Source organism: Pristis pectinata, chromosome 28 (genome assembly GCF_009764475.1).
Source record: "Pristis pectinata isolate sPriPec2 chromosome 28, sPriPec2.1.pri, whole genome shotgun sequence".
In the NCBI taxonomy this organism is placed as follows: Eukaryota; Metazoa; Chordata; class Chondrichthyes; order Rhinopristiformes; family Pristidae; genus Pristis; species Pristis pectinata.
The window spans coordinates 20,350,279-20,372,374 of NC_067432.1; the positions used below are offsets into that span (position 1 = coordinate 20,350,279).

At 42.2% G+C, this 22,096-nt stretch overlaps 1 protein-coding gene across 1 annotated transcript in view; it reads left to right on the forward strand.

Annotated features, from left to right (window-relative positions):
* Nucleotides 1–22,096, forward strand: part of fkbp16 (FKBP prolyl isomerase 16) — a 158,915-nt gene that overhangs the window by 130,327 nt on the left and 6,492 nt on the right. The window contains exons 5-7 of the mRNA XM_052040286.1: nt 1,573–1,790; nt 11,273–11,445; nt 16,429–16,506. Of these exons, the coding sequence (XP_051896246.1) occupies nt 1,573–1,790; nt 11,273–11,445; nt 16,429–16,506 (469 nt within the window). The remainder of the gene's footprint in view (nt 1–1,572; nt 1,791–11,272; nt 11,446–16,428; nt 16,507–22,096) is intronic.

Consider the following 22,096-nt stretch of genomic DNA (forward strand, 5'->3'; position numbering starts at 1 on the left):
ATTCTGCCACTCACCTACGCCCAAGGATCAAGTTACAGTGGCCAGTTAACCTACCTATCCCCACATCCTTAGAGTGTAAGAGGAAACCCGAGCACCAGAGGAAACCCGTGCAGTCACAGCAAGAACATGCAAACTCCACAGAGATAGGAGGTCAGGATTGAACCCAAGTCACTGGAGCTGGGAGGCAGCAGTTCTACTAGCTGCACCACTGTGCTGACCCCATGTATGATTCTGGAGTGCTTGTCACTTTTCAGCACAATCTAATCCATCCTTCCCCGAATATTCCTTGGCACCTGCAATCACATGATAAACAGCAGCAGGGCCTCTTGGGGCCCAAGGTGTCAGAAGCTACGGACTAAAAGTAGGCCTTCATTTTGCACACAATGTCAATGCAACGATTGGGATCAAACGGCTGGCTCTGCAGGTCATGAGGGGAAGTGTCCAGGAGAGTGAGGGGATTGAGGTCATGAATTGGGAAAGGAGGTTGGGATGAGGATCACCTTCCAGTGAACAATAGTGGGATGAGGAAATGTTAAGGTCACTGGACAGAGTGTGGAAGGACTTAGTCTTCACAGACTAGTGGCTGGGGGATGGGTGTCAAGTGATCAGTGGGTTGGGAGAAGTTCAGGTAAACAATGGGAGGGAGAAGTTGCCTTGTATTCATAGACATTCGGAAGATCTGTTGTAGCACTTTAGTAGAGTGAATATCATATGTTTGAGAGTTGGAAGGTTCTGGAACCAGGGGAGTCTGATGGTGGGGAGGTAGTTGCTGTGTCAGGGACCGAAAGAAGAACGAATGAAGAAAGATGTTAACAATCACCCACCTGAATCTAGATTGGAGCAGCAGGCTGAGAGCTGCTGGAGAGATTGGAGAGGTAAATTGCTGGAGAGATAAATTGCTTCCAACAATATTGGGAAAACCAAAATCCTTTTCTTCAGGTTCTACCACTAACTCACTCCCAAGTCATTGATTCAGTCCCCAGCTTCTGTATAAGGCTGAGCCAGCCTGGTTATAATCTTGGTGCTTGACCCTAAGATGACTTTCCTACTCTATATCCATGCTGTCAATAAGACCCCCTTATTTCAATTTCTATCACAATGCACAACTCTGCATCTGCTAGGAAGCTCCCTTTCATGCCTTTGTTACCTCCAGGCTCTGGATATTCCTCAGCAGCTCTCACTTCGTGACCGGGTTGTCCAAAATAGAAGAGATGCCAGCACGTGAAAAGTGACTGCCCTCCATCCTGGAATCCTGATCTTCCTGCAACTAATGACAGCCACATAGGTTCCAGATTTTGGAGTCCTCTCCTAAAGCTTTCCCACCTCTCTTTCTTTCTTTAAGGTCTTCTTTAAAACTTTATCTCAAATCTCTCTTTGTGTCTCAGTGACCAATTTTGTTGGATGACTCTATTAGGAAGCATCGTTTACTATTTTGTTCTATTCAGGGTGTTAGATAAATACTAGCCACTGCTGAATCCACAGCTCTGCCCCTTGACAGTAGAATTCCAGCTTTCTGAATAAAACTGGACCACTGGTTGAAAACCGATTATTATTGTTTCCCTTTCATTTTAGGGCTCCCGATATCCCTCCAGATGCAACAGTGATATACGAAATCCAGCTGCTTGATGTCAGAAATGCTCCAGACACAAAACAGCTGTCACCTTCAGAATGCATACGGATCTGTAAACAGAAACGAGAGCGTGGAAACTACCACTTCCAGAGAGGTGACTACCACAGCGCTGTGAAGTCATACAACCTTGCGCTGGACATCCTGAGTATTTCCTCAGAACGTAAGAGACAAGCATTAGTAATATTTTGTTACCCCGATTTTGTGTTGTTTTGTTCCCATTCTCCTTTCCTTGTTTAAAATTTCTCTGCTGGCCTTCTGTCCACCACACTACTGACAGGTGTTAGCTGTGGCTCAGTCAATAGCACTGTTGTGTCAGAGACAGGAGATCATGGGTTCAAATCTCACTGTAGCAACTTGAGTATAAGATTTAGGCTGATCCTTTATTGTTGTAGTGAAGGTATACTACACTGTTGGAGGTGATTTCTTTCAGAAGAGGTCTTGACCTACTTTCTGTCTGCTCTTTCAGAGACCAAACTATTTTAAAGAAGAGCAGGGAAGGTCCTTGTACTGACCATCTAAGAAATGGATTATCAATTCATTATCACGTTGATATTTGTGGGATAAAGCTGTATGCAAATTTAGAGAATCATAGGGTCATAGAGTGTCATAGAATCACATAACATAGGAACAGGCTCTTCAGCCTTTCGAGTCCACACTGACCTTCAAGCACCTATTTACTCTACTCCCACCCAATTCTCCCCACATTCCCATCAATTTTCCCAGATTCTGCCACTTGCCTACACTCTAGAGGCAATTTACAGTGGCCAATTAACCTACCGACCTCCATGTTTTGGGATGTGGGAGGAAATCAAAGCACCCAGGGGAAACCCACGTGGTCACGGGAGAACATAAAACTCCACATAAGCAACACAGGAGGTTGGGATTGAACCTGGATTGCTAAAGTTGCGGTGCAGCAGCTCTACTAGGCGTGTCACAGTGCCAGCCTAAAAACAGCACTTGTTATTCTCGAGTGATCTCCTATCCAGGTGCTATGCAGGCATGAGACAACTTAGCTTCTGAGGTCAGACAAGGATCAGGCATTTTCCAGGCTTGTTTGGCCGTAGGCCATAATCAAACCTGATTGATTGACACTGTCAGTCTAGAGCTTCATAAACTCTAACCTATGCAACAAAGACAAGAATTGCAAGATTTAATTCCAGAAAAAAAAGCCCTTATCGGTACCAAACCTGCCTGAAACTGCTGGATGTGTGATGGGACTGGTTTTATGTGACAGTTTCAGGAAAATTAAAACTTCAAAGGCAATTGGGGAGGAAATATAAATACTGGGCTTGCCAATCACACCCACATTGTAAAAGTAACTTGAAAATTAGAAAGCCTGATTTGAAATTTAATTCATGCACTGACCTGCCACAGAACAAATGACATGACTGTCACATTCAATTCTCAGTCACTGAACACAACACATATGGTTAGTGTAGAGACGCAAGTTATTACAATGAGTAGACTGAAATTTAGCCAATCTAGTCTGGCAATGCTGTGGTCTTACTATGGCCAAGTTACTGGTATTATGGAAAAGTTTCCAGGTGGATCTCCTGACCTTTTCCAAAACCCTAAGAGAAACGGGGTGCTAGAATGGGGGAATATGAAGAATAGGTGTAACCCATTTTATTGCTTGAGTTTGCTCCACTATTCAGTTTATGGCTGAAATATACCTCTGGTAAACTATACCTGCCTTTGCTGTATGCCCCTAATAAACTGAACAAAAACAAAATCTAAGAATATCAGCCATGGAAGCTCCAACAGCCACATCACCCATGGTCTTCTGCAAAAGGGATTCTGGATTGCTGTTGTATTTTGTGTGGGAAAAGAACTCTTCACTTTGCTCCTGGATGGCCTGACTGTCATTTTAAGTTATGCTCCCTTTGTTCTTAGTTGCCAAGAAAACCACAGGTGCAGGACTAATGGAGCTGAGTGTTATAAAAACAAGATTTCACTGCGCTGTTTTTTGTGCCCTGGATGCCCATGAGAAATTGGAGGAATTTTTTTTTCTATATCTACCCTGTGCTACCCATAGGGCACCAGGACCTTGTATAAATTAATGTATTGATACTCTTTTTGTTAATTATTCATCATTCCAGTTTGACAAGACCAGCATTTATTGCCTATCCATAAATGTCTTGAGAAGGGAGTAGTGAGCCATCTTTTACACCACTGCAATACTTCTGGTGAAGGTACTCCCACTGTGTTTCTGAGAAGGGTGTCTCAGGTTTCAGTCTCGGCCATGTATTTCCAAGTTATCACAGTGTGTGCCTTGAAGGGGAACTTGTAGGTGGTGGCGTTCCCATGTTCTTACTGCCTTTGTCCTACTTGGTGGTGGTCATGGGTTTGGTAAGTTACGTTGGAGTAGCTTGGATGAGTAACTGCAGTGGTAAGTGGTACATACTGCAACCACAGTGCACAGTTAGTGAAGGGAATGAATGATTAAGGTGGAAGATGGATTCTAAATCAAGAGGACTGTTATGCCCTGCATGATGATGATAAGCTTCTCGAGTATTGTTGGAGCTGCCCTCATCCGGGCAAATGGAGAGTATTCCATCATACTCCTGACCGGTGCCTTGTGGATAGAGGAAGGTCTTTTGGAGTGAGTCACATGCAGCAAGAGACCCAGCCTCTGACTTGCTTCTGAAGTCATAGTAGGTGGCTGTTCCAGTTGAATTATTTATGGTCGGGCTTGGCGATGATAATGTCATTGAATGTCAATGGTAGATGGTGAGAACCTTTCTTGTTGGAGATGGTCAAATACTTTTGTGGTGTGAATATTACTCAGCCCGTACCTAAATGATGTCTAGGTTTTACTGCATGCAGGCATGTACTGCTTCATTTGCTGAGGAGTTGCGACTGGAACTGACCTCTGACGCCACAATCACCTTCCTTTGTGTGAGGAAAGACTCCAACCATTGTAATATTTTCCCCTAGATGCGCACTGCCTTTCATTTTTACCAGGGTTGCTTGAGTTCATACTTGGTCAAGTGTTGCACTTCAAGGGCAGCCACTCTCACCTTCTTTTTGAAATTCAGAGCTTTGGTCCATATTGGGACCAGGGTTATGTTGAGGTCTGGAACCAGGTGATGAGCTGGTTATTGGAGAGCACTTGGGGATTATAAATTAATAATAAATAGAAAGAAAAGTTAGGTAGAATTGTTCAATCTGTGATTGATTTGTTGGCCCAGTTAGGTGGAGGACAAATCTTCACAATGCTTGAAATATCACATTCTTATTAGCTAAGGAAAAAAATGTTACACAGTGAGTGGTTAAGATCTCAAATGCACTGCCAGTGGGAGTAATGGAGGCAACTGTAGCGCTCAAAAGGGAGCTGAATAAGTATCTGAAAGGAAAGAATTTGCAGGGCTATGGGGAAAGGTGGGAGAGTGGGACCAGCTGGATGGCTGTTACATAGAACTGGCCAAATGGTTTTCTTCTATTCTATAATCACTCCGTGATTCTTTGATCAACTAGTACAAAGGAGCTCACAATGATAAATATTCACCTTGGACTGTATTATTACAATAGACCTCCATATAGGGCAGCATTAGCTCCATAACTTTTTTTTAAACTGCAGATGATAGAAATTTGAAATAAAAACAGAAAATGCTGATAAAGCTCAGCAGGTCAGGCAGCATCTGTGGAAAGAGAAACAGTCAAAGCTTCGGGTCTGCAAAGATGCTGTCTGACTTGCTGAGATTTTCCAGCATTTTTTATTTTTATTGCAGTATTAAGTCCAGGATTTATCCAGTGTACAGTGATAGTTTGTTCCAAGGTCGACCAGTAACGTAGGCTATCCAGGTGACTGAGATCACTGGTGGTCAGAAAGACAAAACGGGAACACAAGGAGAAGCTAGAAAGTGTACTTTGATGATAACCAGGGGCAGTAATACAGTCCAGGAATGCTGTTGCAGCCCCAGACATATTCTGTCTTGATTGTAAGAAAGATACTAAAGAACTCCACACATTTGAGGACAAGTTTAAAGCCTATGTCTGGATCAACTGAAATGTGCCTTTATGATGCACCCTCTTATAACCTTGCAACACTTTTTATAGTCTTTGATCAAATCACCCTTCAGTCTCCAATATTCAATTACCCTGTCTCCCTGGGAGTCTTGGCAAAGTTACAGGAGATTGGGAGAAATCCCCATGGAAAATTGGCAATTATGTGGAAACCATACAAGTGCCTTGACTTAATTGTTCTTGGGAGGGCAAGGAAATATCTTGTGTGAAGTATGCCACCATCCCACAATATTTTCATCTGGACTGGGACCACAAGAGAACAGGTTGAAATTGGGACAGGACCTGCTTGTGCCCATTGTCAGCCTTGTTAGTCTTGTGCTGGGGTTTCTTTTGCCTTCTGGTGGCAATCTCCTCTCCAGTCTCATCCTTTCCAGGTGATATAAAACTATGGCTGGGACATGAGGAAGGTGTGAAAAATTGGAAACCCAGCCCTACTCCAGTCAGAGGTGCCAGAGTTCTGGATCATTGATCCAAATATGAGTTTGATTCCCACATAGTAACTGGGAAGTTTACATTCAAATAGCTGAATAAATCTGAACTCTGCAGAAAGGATGGTCTCAGAAATAGTGACGACCAAGCTATCTTATTGTCAGTAAAAACCCAATTGGCTCACTAATGTCCTTCAAGGAAGGAAATCTGTCATCCTTGGTCTAGATAATATTTGCAGAAATAGTGACGACCAAGCTATCTTATTGTCAGTAAAAACCCAATTGGCTCACTAATGTCCTTCAAGGAAGGAAATCTGTCATCCTTGGTCTAGATAATATTTGAACTCACACCAATATGGCTGACATCTAAACTGTCTCCTCAGTTAATCTGCAATTAGGAATGGAAGCTAAATGCCAGCATTGCCTAGTGCTGTCCTCATCCCCTGAATGAATAAATACATTTAAAATACCTGGAGTTCCCCATGGCACTGCACTACTGCCTCATACTGTCTGTTGGCATTAGTGAGCTCCAGCTGGAGTTAGTCACAAAGCTTTCCATTTCAGTTCTGAGATCCAAGTCAGGACATTTGGTGGAAGTAGTTTCCTCAGCTTAACATTGTAGCAAAAGTGAAGGTTTGTGTAACTGGATCCTAACCTAATGGTAATGCTTTTGAGAATCTCATCACCAGCTCTGTTATCTGTCACTGAATAGATGGCTCAGAAGATAAGATTTTGTTCTTACCGTGTTGAATCCATAATATAAGAGCACTTAAGCACTGGGAGATCTTCTTTCCTGTGGGTTGGTTAGGAACATGTTGAACCTAAAGTGGCAGCTTGAGAGAGCAGAGAGGCATGGTCTGTCTCATCTGGGTGAGAATTGCAATGTTCCTTCATAAATTGACTCATTATCTGTCTTAAATTCAAATGGGACTAGCTTGGATTGGCATTTGGACATCATGGACCAGTTGGGCCAAGGGACTCGTTTCCTTGCTCTATGACTTTATGACTCTCAATGACCTCAGTTGATTAGGTCTTGTGTGATTACTACCAGGGTGCTGTGAGTTATTATCAGGGGAATGCTAGAGCATTTCATTGATTTTCTAAGAGCTCGTCATATCCAATTGATGTCTGCTGCAGTCAGGAAGGAATGTAGGCTCTGAAATTGCTCTGGATAAGTTTTAGAGGCTGGTCTGAGGATGGGGTGGGTGTAGAGGAAGCCCTGGCCTGTCTGAGGCACGGTAGTGTAGCAGTTAGCGTAATGCTATTACAGCGCCAGCAACCCGGGTTCAATTCCGGCCACTGTCTGTAAGGAGTTTGTACATTCTCCCCGTGTCTGCGTGGGTTTCCTCTGGGTGCTCCGGCTTCCTCCCACATTCCAAAGACGTACGGGTTAGGAAGTTGTGGGCATGCTATGTTGGCACCGGAAGCGTGGCAACACTTGTGGGCTGCCCCCAGAACACTCTACGCAAAAAGATACATTGCACTGTGTGTTTCGATTTACATGTGACTAATAAAGATGTCTTATCTTGTTTGAATATTATAGGAAGGTACCCACATCAAGATAATGGCAATGAAAGCAACACCCTTTAACATCCAAAGGATCTAAACATTAAAGCACGTAGCCAAAAGAATGGATTGAATGGCTCCAAGTTTTTGTGTACTTTTCCATTTAATTTCAATTTTTAAAAAATCATGTGCAAAGGAAAATAGCAGGCTTACATTTAGTTCCATAAAGCCCATGATTTTCCCTCCATGTCCTCAGTGCATCCAACGTGGAGCTGGGAGGAGCCCAAATTCACAACACCTAAATGTCAGCAATGTACCTGACCTGCAGTCAACATTCACATCTTCTTCCCAATAAATACTTGAAATGGAAGCTCCTCCCCTCTTTCCCCTGACTACTGCATTTGGCTCACCAATATCAGCACATCAATAGGGCAACTATTCTTGAGAAGCAATTTAAAAACAGAAAATGCTGGAAATCCTCAGCAAGTCAGATAACGTTTGTGGAGAGAGAAAGAGAATTGATGTTTCAGGTCAATGACCCTTCATCAGAATCACAGCTTTTCAGCGTCTGCAGTTTTCTTGCTTTTCGATTCTTGAGAAGCTGTAGTTGAAAGATTTGGAGTTTTCCCTCAGCCTTTACTACCGTGTGGACCCCTGCGAACTGGCTTAGTAATCTTTTCATGTCAGTTATGTTTTTCTATACTCCAATGTATCTATTTTCCTGTGTTGCTTCTACTACAGGAAGACTCCCCACAGTTTAAACCTTTATAATGAATACAAATGAAACATGAGGCCTATCAAAAACCTAACACATTGGAGGGCTTGGTTTGAATAGTTGCTTTCATTCTGCATCAGTGTCAAATGTTAGTGATGACTCTGCTGTTGTGTGACTCTTGTACAGCCAACTACAGTGAGAAAATAAACATCCAGGAGCCACTTGGGCCTTTGCCGATGTGGGCCATCTAACAGATCCTGACAGGTTTCCTTTCAGGGTGAGGCGTGAAGACATGCAATTTTCTGCTCCGATCTTAACTCAGTATCAAAAGTTGCCAATGATCCCTGAGATAGTTACTCATAGTCTCCAGAACTGACAGCCCTCCCACTGGTAGTTCCCTTTTACCTACCTGTAACCTACATCTTGGAATAAATTGAAGAATGATGTCGATAGGGAAGAGGTTGGAAGGGAGTAATGTAAAGTTAACACTCATCATATCCAGTTGGTTCAGAGGATAAATTTTATGCCAATACAGCCATATATTTTCATCACTTTGCTTTAGATTTTGCTGGTCATTGTTGAGCCATTTTGGCAGGTTACCAGTTTACAACTCTGATGTATAATGTATCTTCATCTGTATGAGTCATAGTCATGCAACACCAAAAGAGGCCATTCTGTCCACTGAGCCTGCACTAACCAGCAAGCCCCTGTCCTACGCTATCTCATTTTATTTTCCTAATATTCCCATCAACTCTCCCCAGATCTTATCACTCACCTGCACACCAGGAGCAGTTTACAGTGGCCAATTAACCTACTAACCCGTGCATCTTTGCAATGTGGGAGGAAACTGGTGCTCTCATGGGAAACCCACATTAGTCACAGAGATAACACTCAAGCTCCACACCAACAGCAGCAGAGGTCAGGATTGAACCTGCTCACTGAAGCTGTGAGTCAGCAGTTCTTCCAGCTGTGCCACCATGAATGACGTTTAGGTTGAATGTGCTTCCAGTTCTGATCAACTGGACCTGAGTAAGACATTTGAACCTTGGAAGCAGTGTGGGGAGGTAACAAGCCTAATCCCTTTGGCTTGTGGTCTTGACCCTTGAAATGGGGTGAAAGAAATGAACCTTGTAGAGGCATATATATCTATATGTGGAACAGAGAAGTTAATCCTTTCCACTTAAACAGGACAGCAGAAAAAAAGGTCATGGGCATGAACTGGTAGTAGGTAAGTTCAGGCCATAGGACACATAGAGCCCTTTGTGTCCTCACAATGTCTTAAAACACTTCATGGCCAGTGAACAGATCATCATGTGTAGTTATAATTGTTGCATAGGAAAGCATGAGAGAAATCTGCACACTATTATGAGACAAATGACCGGCTAATCTATTTCTGGTGATGTTGACAAAAAGATAAATAGTCTTCAGAACAGCTTGTGAACTTTATGGCTCTTTAAATAATGTCTGCAATCTTTAACAATTTCTGAACAAGAGCGTTGATTTAGCAGCTTAGATAATACAGCACTCTTTCAGTACTGCATCAAAACATCAACCACAAGTATTTGCTTAAATCCTGCATTGGTGCAAGGGCCCACGACCATCTAACTCAGGAGAAGGTGCTGCCATTGACTCAAGTAGATTCTTGTCTACGGACAGAATTTCAGAGGGATCAGTGCACAGAATAGACAACAGCATAAGTAGGAGTGGAATATTCAGGAGACACCCGGTCACAATGTTTGGCTCGTACTTTTCAATGGGTGTCAGTGAAATAGACTGAATGACCTCCATCCTTACTATCTAATTGTTGAAATCCCATCATGGCCCACCCTGCCACCATTGCTATAACCTCCTCCATTTCTACCATATTCCCTGCTTCATCCCCGCAGGGCTCTCTCCTGCACTGACTGACCTGCCTCCACTTCTCAGCCCTTCATTCTGGAGATCCCTCCTCACACTTTTCCACAAATCTGGCGCAGTGCTACAGCTAGTAGAGCTCCTCCCTCACAGCGTCAGAGACAGCGGTTCAACCCTGATCTCGGATGCTATCTGTGTGGAGTTTGCATGTTCTCCCTGTGAGCGGGCAGGTTTCCTCCCACATCCCAAAGATGTGCAGGTCGGTAGGTTAACTGGCTATTGTAAATTGCCCCCAGTGTGTAGATGAATGGTAGAACCTGTAGGGAGAATAAGATTAATGTAGGATTAGAGTAAATGGGTGGTTGATGGTTGGTGTGGACTCAGTGGGCCGAAGAGCCTGTTTCTATGCTATCTCTCTATGACCTTTAAGGCTTTAAGAAATTTGTTTCTTTGACACCTCCCCACCTCATCCCAATAGTTGAATTTTCAGCTCAGAACCCATTATTTTGTAATACCTGTGTGAAGCATTTTAGCATTTTCTAAAGCCAGCTGTTACTGACTTTGCAATGGAATTAATTAGCAGAATTATTGTTTAAAATATTTTAGGTATGATGAATATTGACTATTTTATGCCTTCTTTGGATCTTCAGTGGTATTGTACATGGGGAGCTAAAATCAAGTGAATCAGACAGGAAACGCCAATATAACACAGACTCTGTTTTCAAGTCCAACATTACCTTCTTACTTCTACGTAATGTATGAATTGAATATTATTATTTAGAACTGGGTGGCAGAACTTACTGCACATTGAGGAACAAGTTTATATTGGTTTCAGTGTGTTAGAGTTTGAGAAATTGACAGATAAATCAAAGCACCACATCTGTCAGAAGGAAGTAACTGCAGTGTGACGTTTACATAGGCAGCTTGCTGCTTAAATATGAAACAGATATTTATGCTGGGAAATGTTAACATAAAAATGTGACAAAGACATAGCAACAACAAGGAAATACAGCTTGTTCATCAGGAAATGGATAAAGATCAAAGTAAGTTTCAATGTTGCACGATTTCTAATTTTAAAATATGTTATAAATGTCTGTTTGTTTCAAATTCCAGTTAAACCCAGTGCTCAGGAAGCAGAAGAGTTGCAGGAAGATGGGCTAAAGTGTCTCAATAACTTGGCAGCTGCCCAGCTGAAGTTGAACCTCCATGAAGAAGTGATTGCTTCCAGTAACGCTGTGCTGCGCCTGGATCCCAACAATGTGAAAGCTTTGTTCAGGAAAGGAAAGGTTCAGTATTTCATGATCAGAATTGCCGCAAACCCAGTGCTTGTGCCAGATGAACATTACTGTTTGTAAGAATTTTTTTTGTCGCTTAATTTAATGGAAACATTAACCCGTTAATTATAAATGGGTTCATTCCTCTCCTCAACAGCAGAATAAGAAAACACACTTAACGCATGTGAAATGTTCCCACTACTATTCACCCAGAAATATTCCCAGTACTGTTGTCACTTCAAGGGTTAGAAATGTTTGAAAAAATATTGAGCTTCTCAGGTTTGCTTTTGGTTTGGATGCCAATCAGGCAGTCCCAAACCTTTCCTGGCCCAATGGTGATGTCATCCCACTCAAGTTTAGTTATTTTCTTTTACTTGTAAAATAATACCCAATTTTATACCCAGAAAGGAGAATTGGATGGGATCTTACTTCTAATGTTTAATTTTTTCTTCTCCTTAGGATTCTAAAACCTCATCTTTCCTGATCCAAAGCAGGTTTACCCTGGAGGCTGGAATGTTGTAGTTCAAATATCAGGTCTCCAGATCAAATTGAATCAGCCATCGACCCTGTTTACAAGTAACCTGTACTGTGAATCAGACTGCAGTCAAACCAAAGATGGAAGAGTAGAAATTGGTTCAGCTTTGACTATTATACCGGCACAAAATGGATGCAACAATGTCCTCATAGAATCAGAGAGCATAGAAGCAGGCCCTTCAGCCCACCAAGTCCGCACTATCCATCAAGTCGCCATTTACATTAATTCTACTTTATTCTGTTCACATTACCATCAACTCTCCCCTGATTCTACCACTCACCTACATACTGAGGTACATTGAATTGAGAGTAAAGCAGTGCACCCAGAGGAAATCCACAAAGTCACAGGGAGAACATGCAAACCCCACACAGACAGCACCAGAGGTCAGGATTAAATCCAGGTTGCTGGAGGCAGCAACTCTACCAGCTGCACCACTGCCTTGCCCTTACTGTGGCCCAGTGACTGCTGAAAGCGTATGTGGCTATAAGTTGGGTCAGCCATTTTTTAGATGTTCTTGGAAGCCTCCTGAGCAGATGTATTAGCCACCCACCCCGCATCCCATCCCAGAAACACATCCTCTCCAGTCCTACAAGCAACTACCCTCATCACCACCTCGGCTGTCTTGAATTTATTGCTTCATAAAAGAATAAGCTGCCCGTAGAGAGTCCTTTGATAATTAAGGCCCAAAACTCAATTTTACACCATCCTCAAGATTTCTCGGTTAGACACATGTTGAATAAATTGTTATAGTGATATAAAAGCTGCTTTAAAGTTGAGCTTTATTGTCTTTTACGTAGTTTAAAATCTCTTGCCAGTAACAAATGATGGGGCTATAAATTTACGCATTTGAGATTAACGCTTTTGCAAGATGTTAAGAACAATAGCATTCAGAACGAAGAATGTCTCACAGGCAAGGAACAAAATGCTGGAGGAACTCAATGGGTCAGGCAGCATCTGTGGAGTGAAATGGACAGTCAATGTTTCGTTCCTCCAGCATTTTGTTTTTTGCCGCAGATTCCAGCATCTGCAGTCTCTTATGTCTTCAATATCTCACAGGCTTTTCTTAAAGTGGGTGTTGGCATGGAAAACAATTTTTATTTTGGCTTGACTTCCATAAACACAACATGGTATCAGAACACTCAATGAAATTTTCTATTACACTGCCTTCTCTGGTTATTACCATAACAAACTCAGCAACACCCCATTCCATTTCCAAATGGTTTATGAACAATAGGAATGGGGAGCCTGATACTACATTCCTTTTACTTCCTAATAAGAAAAACATCCCGATTAATATTCCTTACCTGCACATTCCATTTATATTTTTATTTGAATATGAGGATGTATAAAAGTCTCTACCTTGGGTTTACCTATTTCTCTCTCAGAATTCCCTGTCACACAGTTTGTATTTCAGAGATGCAAACAAGCTTTAAGAACGGGAAGTTTAATAATGAAAGTTAATAAGGAGCTTGCCTCAGGGTGGTGGGATTACCAGCACAAGGCTTTCTAGAGTAAATAGCTTGGCCTCTCACTGTGACTAAATACCAGGCACGCACCAAAAAGCACAATTACCCTAAACACAAGAAGCTTTCTTTCCCCATCCTCTAGTGCACCTTAAAGAATAATAGGTTCTAACAGATATTGCCAAAACATTCATCTGAAATCCTTGCACAATACAACTGGGTCAGTGTAATAATCCCCACGTACAAACTTAAATTAGATAGGACAGCTGCTCACACTCTATAAACTGCACATTAGCCTACATATTAACCATTCATAATTCTCGGTTGCTTGGAGCTAGTTGCCATGTGGATTTTCTGCCAGTGTACATCAGTTTAAAATGACATATGGTTGTGAGGCAAATTGCAGCTTATTGAACTGCTTATCCCTCAATCTCGATTTCTTATCTCTGACTTATGTGAGCACTCTGACAAATTGATTTGTTTTTGATGAGTATTTTTCTTCTATGTTAATCAGAAACAGATGCCTTTCTGGTGCCGAGTTAACTGAATTGACGGTACTTTAATAATTTACAGATTTGCAATCATAACTGTCTGATACCAAAAGGGCACCATAGGTCCAGTATAATTTTCTGAAGGTGCATTCAAGTCCCACAAAGAACAATGCACAATGGCATCATCCGTGATATGACGGAGGAAGGTCATGACCTCAAATGCATGTGATGTCATCGAAATGCGCAGTCACATAAAAACAGAACTGATCTAAGGACAATAATTTCAGTCCTGTAAAAGCCACTAATCTCCCTTTCACCTTTCCAGTGGTGAGTGATGGACAAGAATTCAGAAGATTACAAAATAATAATATATGAAGACCATTCAACCTGTCTTAACACATTTATCCAAATGACACTGCAGATCCCTTCACTTCTGGACTGTTTCTTCATGGTACTAATTCTTACTCCTCTACTGCACTATCCAGTCCAAATGTTAACTATTCTTCCTCAAACATCTTCCTGATATCAATTATAGAGTCACGCAGGACAGAAACAGCCCCTTTGGCACCCCATGTCCATGATGACCATCAAGTACATATCCTTGCCAGTCCCATTTACCAGCACTTGGTGATTCAAGTGCTAGTTAGACACTTCTTAAGTGTTGTGAGTGTATCCGTCTCCACCACACATTCAGGCAATGAAATCCAGATTCCTACCACCCTCTATTTGAAAAAGTTCTTCCGCAGATTTCTTCTAAATTTCTTACCCCTTACACAAATCCTGTGCTTTGTAGTTTTATTATATGCCCTGTGGTTTGATTAAGGTTAGCACAATGCCGGCCAGGCTAAGTTTTAAAGAGTCAACTACATCAGGTGGCCATGACTAATCCTTAAGCTGCTTATAGTTGCCTACATATTCTGCTGTAGTTTGGAGTCTGGTTGTTGAGTTGCTGGGTTGGTCACAAGGTGATTGTTTGTAAAGGTGTAGTCTGCCCAAACTTTCCTCCAGGACTCTCCGGTGCTGTGGACAAGGGGGGAGCTGGATTCATGGTCCAATGAAGGTTTTGCAATGTGTGTTCAGCTGGGAGGTCTTGAAAGTCTCTGTGAATGGGAAGATCTGGATTGCTGGTTACATGAGTTGCTTCTTAGTATGTTGATGTCTCTCTTCTAATGGAAGGAGGGGCAATATTTAAAAGGTGAACCAACCACAAACTCTGGGAGAGTATTCCAAAACCTCACATGCTACTGCACGTAAACAATTTTCCTGTTCATTGTGTAAATCTATTTTCATCCTCTGTGCGCCTCTCTCTGGATCCCTTGATCATTAGATTCAGTGGCCCAGAAACTGATGTGTGCTGGATGGTTTATTGGCTTATTGCATGCTGTATCAGCCACCGTTTTGGCTGCGGACCCTTCACAGAACACTCTAGCAGCACCCAAGGTCCAGACCCATGCTCGGGTCAAGAAATCATGTATTCCCTTAGCTTTCTCCTGGTTTCATCCATTTCATTGTAACCGGTCTGCCATCCAACCTCTCCGCATTCATTGTCTAACTATTACTTTTACCCAGTGTGTAGCATTCACTGAACTCCATCTGTCCCTTTTTAGTCATTCCATCATCTAATTAATATTTCCTTCATACTTCCTTTGAATTTCAGCATTATTTATCCATCTTCTAATCTTAATTTCACTGGTAAATGTCAACACCTCTTCCCCCTCAACTCTGTATTGAAATCTGTAAGATCTTGATCGCCACGTCCCTTAATCTTCTCCAATGGCCTCTTGCACGATACATTGTAGAGGTCTTTGAAAATGCACGTACATCACTCCCATTGCTTTCCTTTTTCCCATAACTACCACCTCCTCAAAGAACCTCATTAGGCTAATCAAGCATGCTCTTCTTCAGTGTAATCCATTTTGGTAGCTTCTAGTGATTTTCTTTTTATCTAAGTAATTAATAAATCCACCAATAATTAACTGGGTTCTACTACTTTTGGACCAGACCTATAATTTGGATTAATGGACCCACTCTCTGGTCTTCCAGTGCATATTACTAGTATCGACAGCAACCTGTGATGCCATTTCTGAGGTGTCCCGTGTAGCTTTCCCCCTTTCTGTCAACATGTTTGAATATTTCCTGGATCTTTAAGCAGATCCTGTATTAATCATAAATAATGATAAATACTTAAGGCTGTTGGGTGCTGGATGGGGAAAAGAGAGGATTGCAGTGATTTGCTTCACAATATGAATATGCAATGAATCATAGAGCAGCACAAACTGAGTGGAACTGTCACTGACCTTTAACTAACCTTGGATTATAATCAATGTTGGGTTACACATCATTGTGCTTCAAGATGTCTTGTGAAGCCATAAATTTTTTTTTAAATTAAATTTCCACACAAGCTTAAACAGACAAGTTTACCCATCACAAAATAAAAGCAAAAACAGTTCTATTTAGCTTTGGTTCTTTCATGTGATTTTTTTTCTGTTTTTGCATTGTACTGCAGTTGTTATCAGAACAGGGTGACTACAAAGGTGCAATGGAGACACTCAAGAGAGCACTGAAACTTGAACCCAGCACAAAGGTAAAAAAATGCTTTAATCTTCATTTTAATCTTTACTCAGATGCATAAGGAAATCAGTGTGTGCCTTCAAAGGGGATTAGAGATTGCATTTTTCAGGGTACAGTTCTAATGCAAACATAAGATCTTGCGCAATGATTGAGAAAGTATATTAGTACAGTCAGGTTTAATTACGTCAAGGCTCCCATTACTCTGGGTAATGATGCTTTGTTATGATCCACTGACCCAAATCCTCTTGTGTCCAAAGTAGGGAAGAAAAATCATTTAGCCATCTGAGCTGAAGTATCTAATCCGTACCAAAACATTACTGTAAGAAATATACACTCTTCTCCCTTTGTGAACTTTTGTGACCTTTGAGTATCAAACGTTCTTTGTGGCTTACAAAAAACACCTTATATCCCCATACATAATCTGCAAATACACAATGGTGCAACTTAAAGCAATCTATGAGCAAACTAAATACACTACACTGCTTCTGTATTGCAATACACACCCAGCACTCTCAAATAGAGAGCATTACCAGCACAGGCTGTACTTATACTGACAGTCATCTGCAGAGATGATTCAAGATTATCCACGTCAATTTACAAAGCACTTTAATATACTCTGAAGCTTGTTGCTACAAATACACCTCACAGAGCAAAGGCAACAGAACATGAAACATGAATCAATCATTCCACATTCATATTGGATCAGATTGAAAGTATTGTGGTAGTAGGAGAGGGGGCTATTGTCAGACAAATTTTTACCAGTCATCTCAAATCTTATGAAAAGTCTCTTCAGATCGGCTAGACTGTTACGTGCATTTTCAGGCAATAACACCTCTAAGCTTATTGTGTAGACAGTCTGGCATCAGGCCTGCTGTGCTCACCAGACTGTTTCAGGCACCGGGTTCAGACCAAAAACAGATCCTCCACTTTTGCCTGAAGCAGGAAAGAAGTATGTTTGGATTGGACACTTATTCCCACTTCTCCTAACCTAATTTTGTCAGCAAGTATGCACTCCCCCACCGGTTCCATACACCCCACTCCATATATTAGTGTTGCCTTCATTGTATTTCAAAAATAGGGGGCATATTGTGGGGGTGGACTTCTTTGCTTCAATGAAAAGGATTCCCTCCATGGTTCCTGGAAGTTCCCACTGGGAGGATCACACTGAGATAAGTTTCAATTTATCTCTGAATTCAGTGACAAGCTGACTGTTTGCTTCTGACCTCAAAATCCCAGGACTTTTTGGCCTAAATTATTCAGCATGAAACCTGTGCAGGACTTTGAAGGTGGGATTCTAGGGTAGAGGTGTTTATAGAGTGTAATATGATATCGTACAGGGTAGAAAATTACATATTGAAATACTGGATGTCCTATCTGATATGGAACAGTTGACATCTCTAATCCTCCTCCACTTAATCTCCTTCTCACCTCCAGTGTTTTCTTTCCTCTTCTCCCTCTCTGTCCCCTCCTCAGTTTTCTCTGTTCTATTCCTTTCTGTTCCTACCCTCTTTCTCCTCCCTCTCTTCCTCCTTCTCCTTCTCTTCCTCCTCCTCTCCTGCTGCAGCTGGAGTTGCAGGTAAACAACAGGTTTTGAGAGATGACTTGGTTGGGCCAAGGCTTGACTGGCTGTCAGCATGCCTCTGGATATCACTTGCTTGTGAAGAATTCCACCCTGTACTTCTCAGAAGATCTTATTCAAACTCTCTGCCGCTTACACACCCACCACTTACACACCACCTGGCACACACCCACCACTTACACACTACCTGCTACTTACACACCCACCACTTACACACCACCTGGCACACACTCACCGCTTACACACTACCTGGCACACACTCACTGCTTACACACCCACCACTTACACACTACCTGGCACACACTCACTGCTTACACACTACTTGGCACTTACGTACTACCTGCCACTTACACACCCACCACTTACACACTACTTGGCACTTACAGACTTCCTGCTACCTACACACTCCCTATTACACACCCACCACTTATACACTCCTTACTACTTACACACTCCCCACTACTTACACACCCACAACTTGTACATGCCCACCACTTTTGTAAGCAGTCCTCATCACTTACACACTCTGGGTGCACTCAACAGCACTTACACATTTCCACTGCTAATAGAATTCCCAACATCAAATTACACACTTCCCTCCCTGCGTTTACACACACCCCACTATTTACTATCTCCCATCAGTCAAGTCATCCCACCATTTATACCTCCTTCCCAGGAATGTGATGGAATACTCACCATTTGTCTGGCTGAACATTTGAAGAAGATCAATATTGCCCTGGTCAAAGTAACCCTATTGATCTGCACTTCACCCACAAGCCTAAATCACCACAACCAGCAGGTCATGTTACAGTGTGTAATATAATTAATGCATATTGCAGAGACTGGCCATGACTTCTTAAGCAGTACCTTCCAGGTTCACATCCACCACCAAATGGCAGGGCAAGGGAAGCAGGTGCGTGGGAATGCCATCTTACAATGTTCCAATTAGGATACATTTTGTTGTTCCCTCAAGTGGTGCCTAGTAAAAGTCCTTGGACTCCTTGCCTAACGGAATTGTAGGAATTTCTTCCCTATAAGGATTGCAAAGGCTCAGAAAGAAGAGCCAACATTGAAGTCTAATCAGATACCATTTATAAGTAATCCAGGAACATGGTTTCTGATACCCCTTCAAAGGGACACAGTACACTGAGGAGCAATGCTTGTAGGTAGTACATGTGGTGTATGCAGTCTGAGGAGTCCTCCTTCCTCCCCTGCTCTAAACTCCTCCTCAGCCAATCCCCCACTACCCCTCCCCAATGCCTTTATAAAAAAATACTTCAGGCTGCAGACTCTAGCTGGACATAGCCATAACCTTGAGCATCTGAAGACAGGGGAGGTTAAATGGCTGGCCTCCACAGGGATGTGCTCAGAAGGATTCAAGACAACCAATCAGCATAAAAGCTCCAAGTCCAAGTGCAAACAGGCTGGCTTGGGTTAGAGCCCCTGGAGCCCAGGAGTTTTCACAAATCACCAGAGGCTCTGGGTCAAACCTGAAGAGTTCTGAGGATTCCCTGCCAGCTCCACTCTTGGGCACAAGTCTTGAAAAACTGAGGCCTCTTTCAGGAACAGTACTTGCACAGGATCACAGCACATGTTCAGCAGACTACCCATGGTAAATGCGAGGCTCATTGGATAACACCCTACAGTAAAGGTTAGATTTGACAGCAAGGCACTGCACAGTAGCACAGCTACTCACTCCTGACATCCAGTGCTTTCTGAGTGGAGTTTGCATATTCTTCCTGTGACCATGTGGGTTTCCTCCAGGTGCTCTAGTTTCTTTCCACATCCCAAAGGTGTGCAGGTTGGTAGGTTAATTCACCACTGTAAATTGCCCCCAGTGTGTAGGTGAGTGATAGAATCCAGTGGGAGTTGATGGTACTGCAAGGGAGAATAGATTGCAGGGAAAACGGTAGCGTAGCGGTTAGCATGACACTATTACAGCACCGGCGATGGGGGTTCGATTCCCGTCACTGTCTGTAAGGAGTTTGTACGTTCTCCTGTGTCTGCGTGGGTTTCCGCTGGGTGCTCCAGTTTCCTCCCACATTCTAAAGACGTACAGGTAGGTTAATTTGGGTTTAAAATGGGCGGCGTGGACTCGTTGGGCCGGAAGGGCCTGTTACCACGCTGTAAATAAAATTTTTTTAAAAATTTTAAAAATTTAAAATATGTGAAAAATGGTATAGGCTGTGAACCAGGATAGAGCTGATGGACTGAATAGCCTCCTTCTATTTAATTTTGAAATGCAAAGCAGAGATTAATTAAAAAATACTGACCCTTGCTGGGATTTGGGAGGATTTTCTTCTCCTGCATAAGGCTTCACGGTCATCCCATTTCTACAGAATTTGTGGAGTTTTGCTCTTCACTCCCTCCTCTCCACACCCTGCAAAACATCGCCAGGATTTATAATGCCGCAGGGTGCAGGTTGTATCCCAACCTTATCTTTACCTGGAACACAGGAAGGTCTGGATGCCACAGAACCATAAAGAAAGTCCACACGGCTACTTCCACAAGCAAGGGCAACAATTTTCACATTCATTTTATGGCGTGCAGGAATTGCTGGCAAATCTGATGTTATTGTCTATCCCTATTCACTGTCTGGAAGTGCAAACTTTCTCCTTGAAACTTAGTCACATATATTTGCACCAGCATCTTATTCCAGCATGTTCCTGACTTCTGTACAGCAACACATCAGTGTGGAACACATTGAGTGGCATACCGCAGCAAGCCAATTGTTCTCCACGCAACCACCAGCCAAAAATCACAATAAACCAGCCCAATCTTCCACATCACGAGTGTCTAAAACTCAGCAGTGGAAGTTCACAGCACAGAGGATAGGAAATAGAGCTGGAAACTCCTCAGAAAGCTTTTTAACAGAAAAATAAATTCTGAAACAACATCGTGCAATTTCAAACACTGGGCTGCATGTCTACTGAAGTTATAGGATGCAGATAACACACTACCCTTGATGAATAATAAATCTTCTGTCAGCCTATATTGCCAAATTACCCAGAGGAGCCATATCTGAATCAATATCAACTATCAAAATTCTAAGAATTCAACCTAAAGTCATCTGTTCTTTATTACAAATGTGTAAATAGAAATCTTTCTTCTAATGCGTACTTATACTTTTGAGTCTGTGTTTCTGTAGATATGGTTAAAAAATGGTAACTGTACTTGTAAAAATTCCAACACTACTTATTGGCTGGGTAAAATTCATAGTGTTTCTCCACTATATTGAACCTCAACCATTGCCAAGCTAATTTTGGTTGTGAACTATTTATGCATTAGAATAGAATAAAAAAGAAGTGGATAGTCACATGTTTGCTTTGGTTTTGCAAAGAGGATGGGTTCAAGTTTTCATTTAGATAATTAACAGCAGAGAGACATCCAGATCATGAAGCTGTGTTGGGAAATGGATTGGTAAACAGATGTCTAATGAATGATTCAGCTTGTGAATAAAGAGTGATTCCATGCATAAATTGAACAGGGGAAGAAAGAAAGAAAGAGTGATCTCAATGGTCTGTTTATAATTAATAGACTGTAGTCAACTTTAAGATTGGAAACACAGCAGCTGATTTTTGCACAGCAAGATCCCACAATAAAGACCAAATAATCTACTTTTAATGATGTTGGGAAAAGGATAAAATATTGGCCAATATTCCCCAACCCTTCTCTGAATGATTCCACACAGGAAGGAAGACAAGGCCTCTGTTTAATGGCTTGTCTGAATGAAGGTACCTCTAACAGAACAGGATTTCTGCTGTTCTGCACTAAAGTGCCAGTCTCCGTTCTCTGTAGTAGGGATTGAACCCATGACCTTCGGACTCAATGGCCAGCATGCTATCCTCTGAGCTAAGGCTGACTGTTAATAGCAGATGGTGATCAAGTTCTCAAACAGAGAGGATATTAGGTGGAGAATACAGGAGGTGGGATTGAACCGACCACGTTTAGGTTCAACTCGGAGGTCTTGAAAGTGATAGGAAGGTGCGCAGAGTCATAGTGACACACAGAATGGAAACAGACC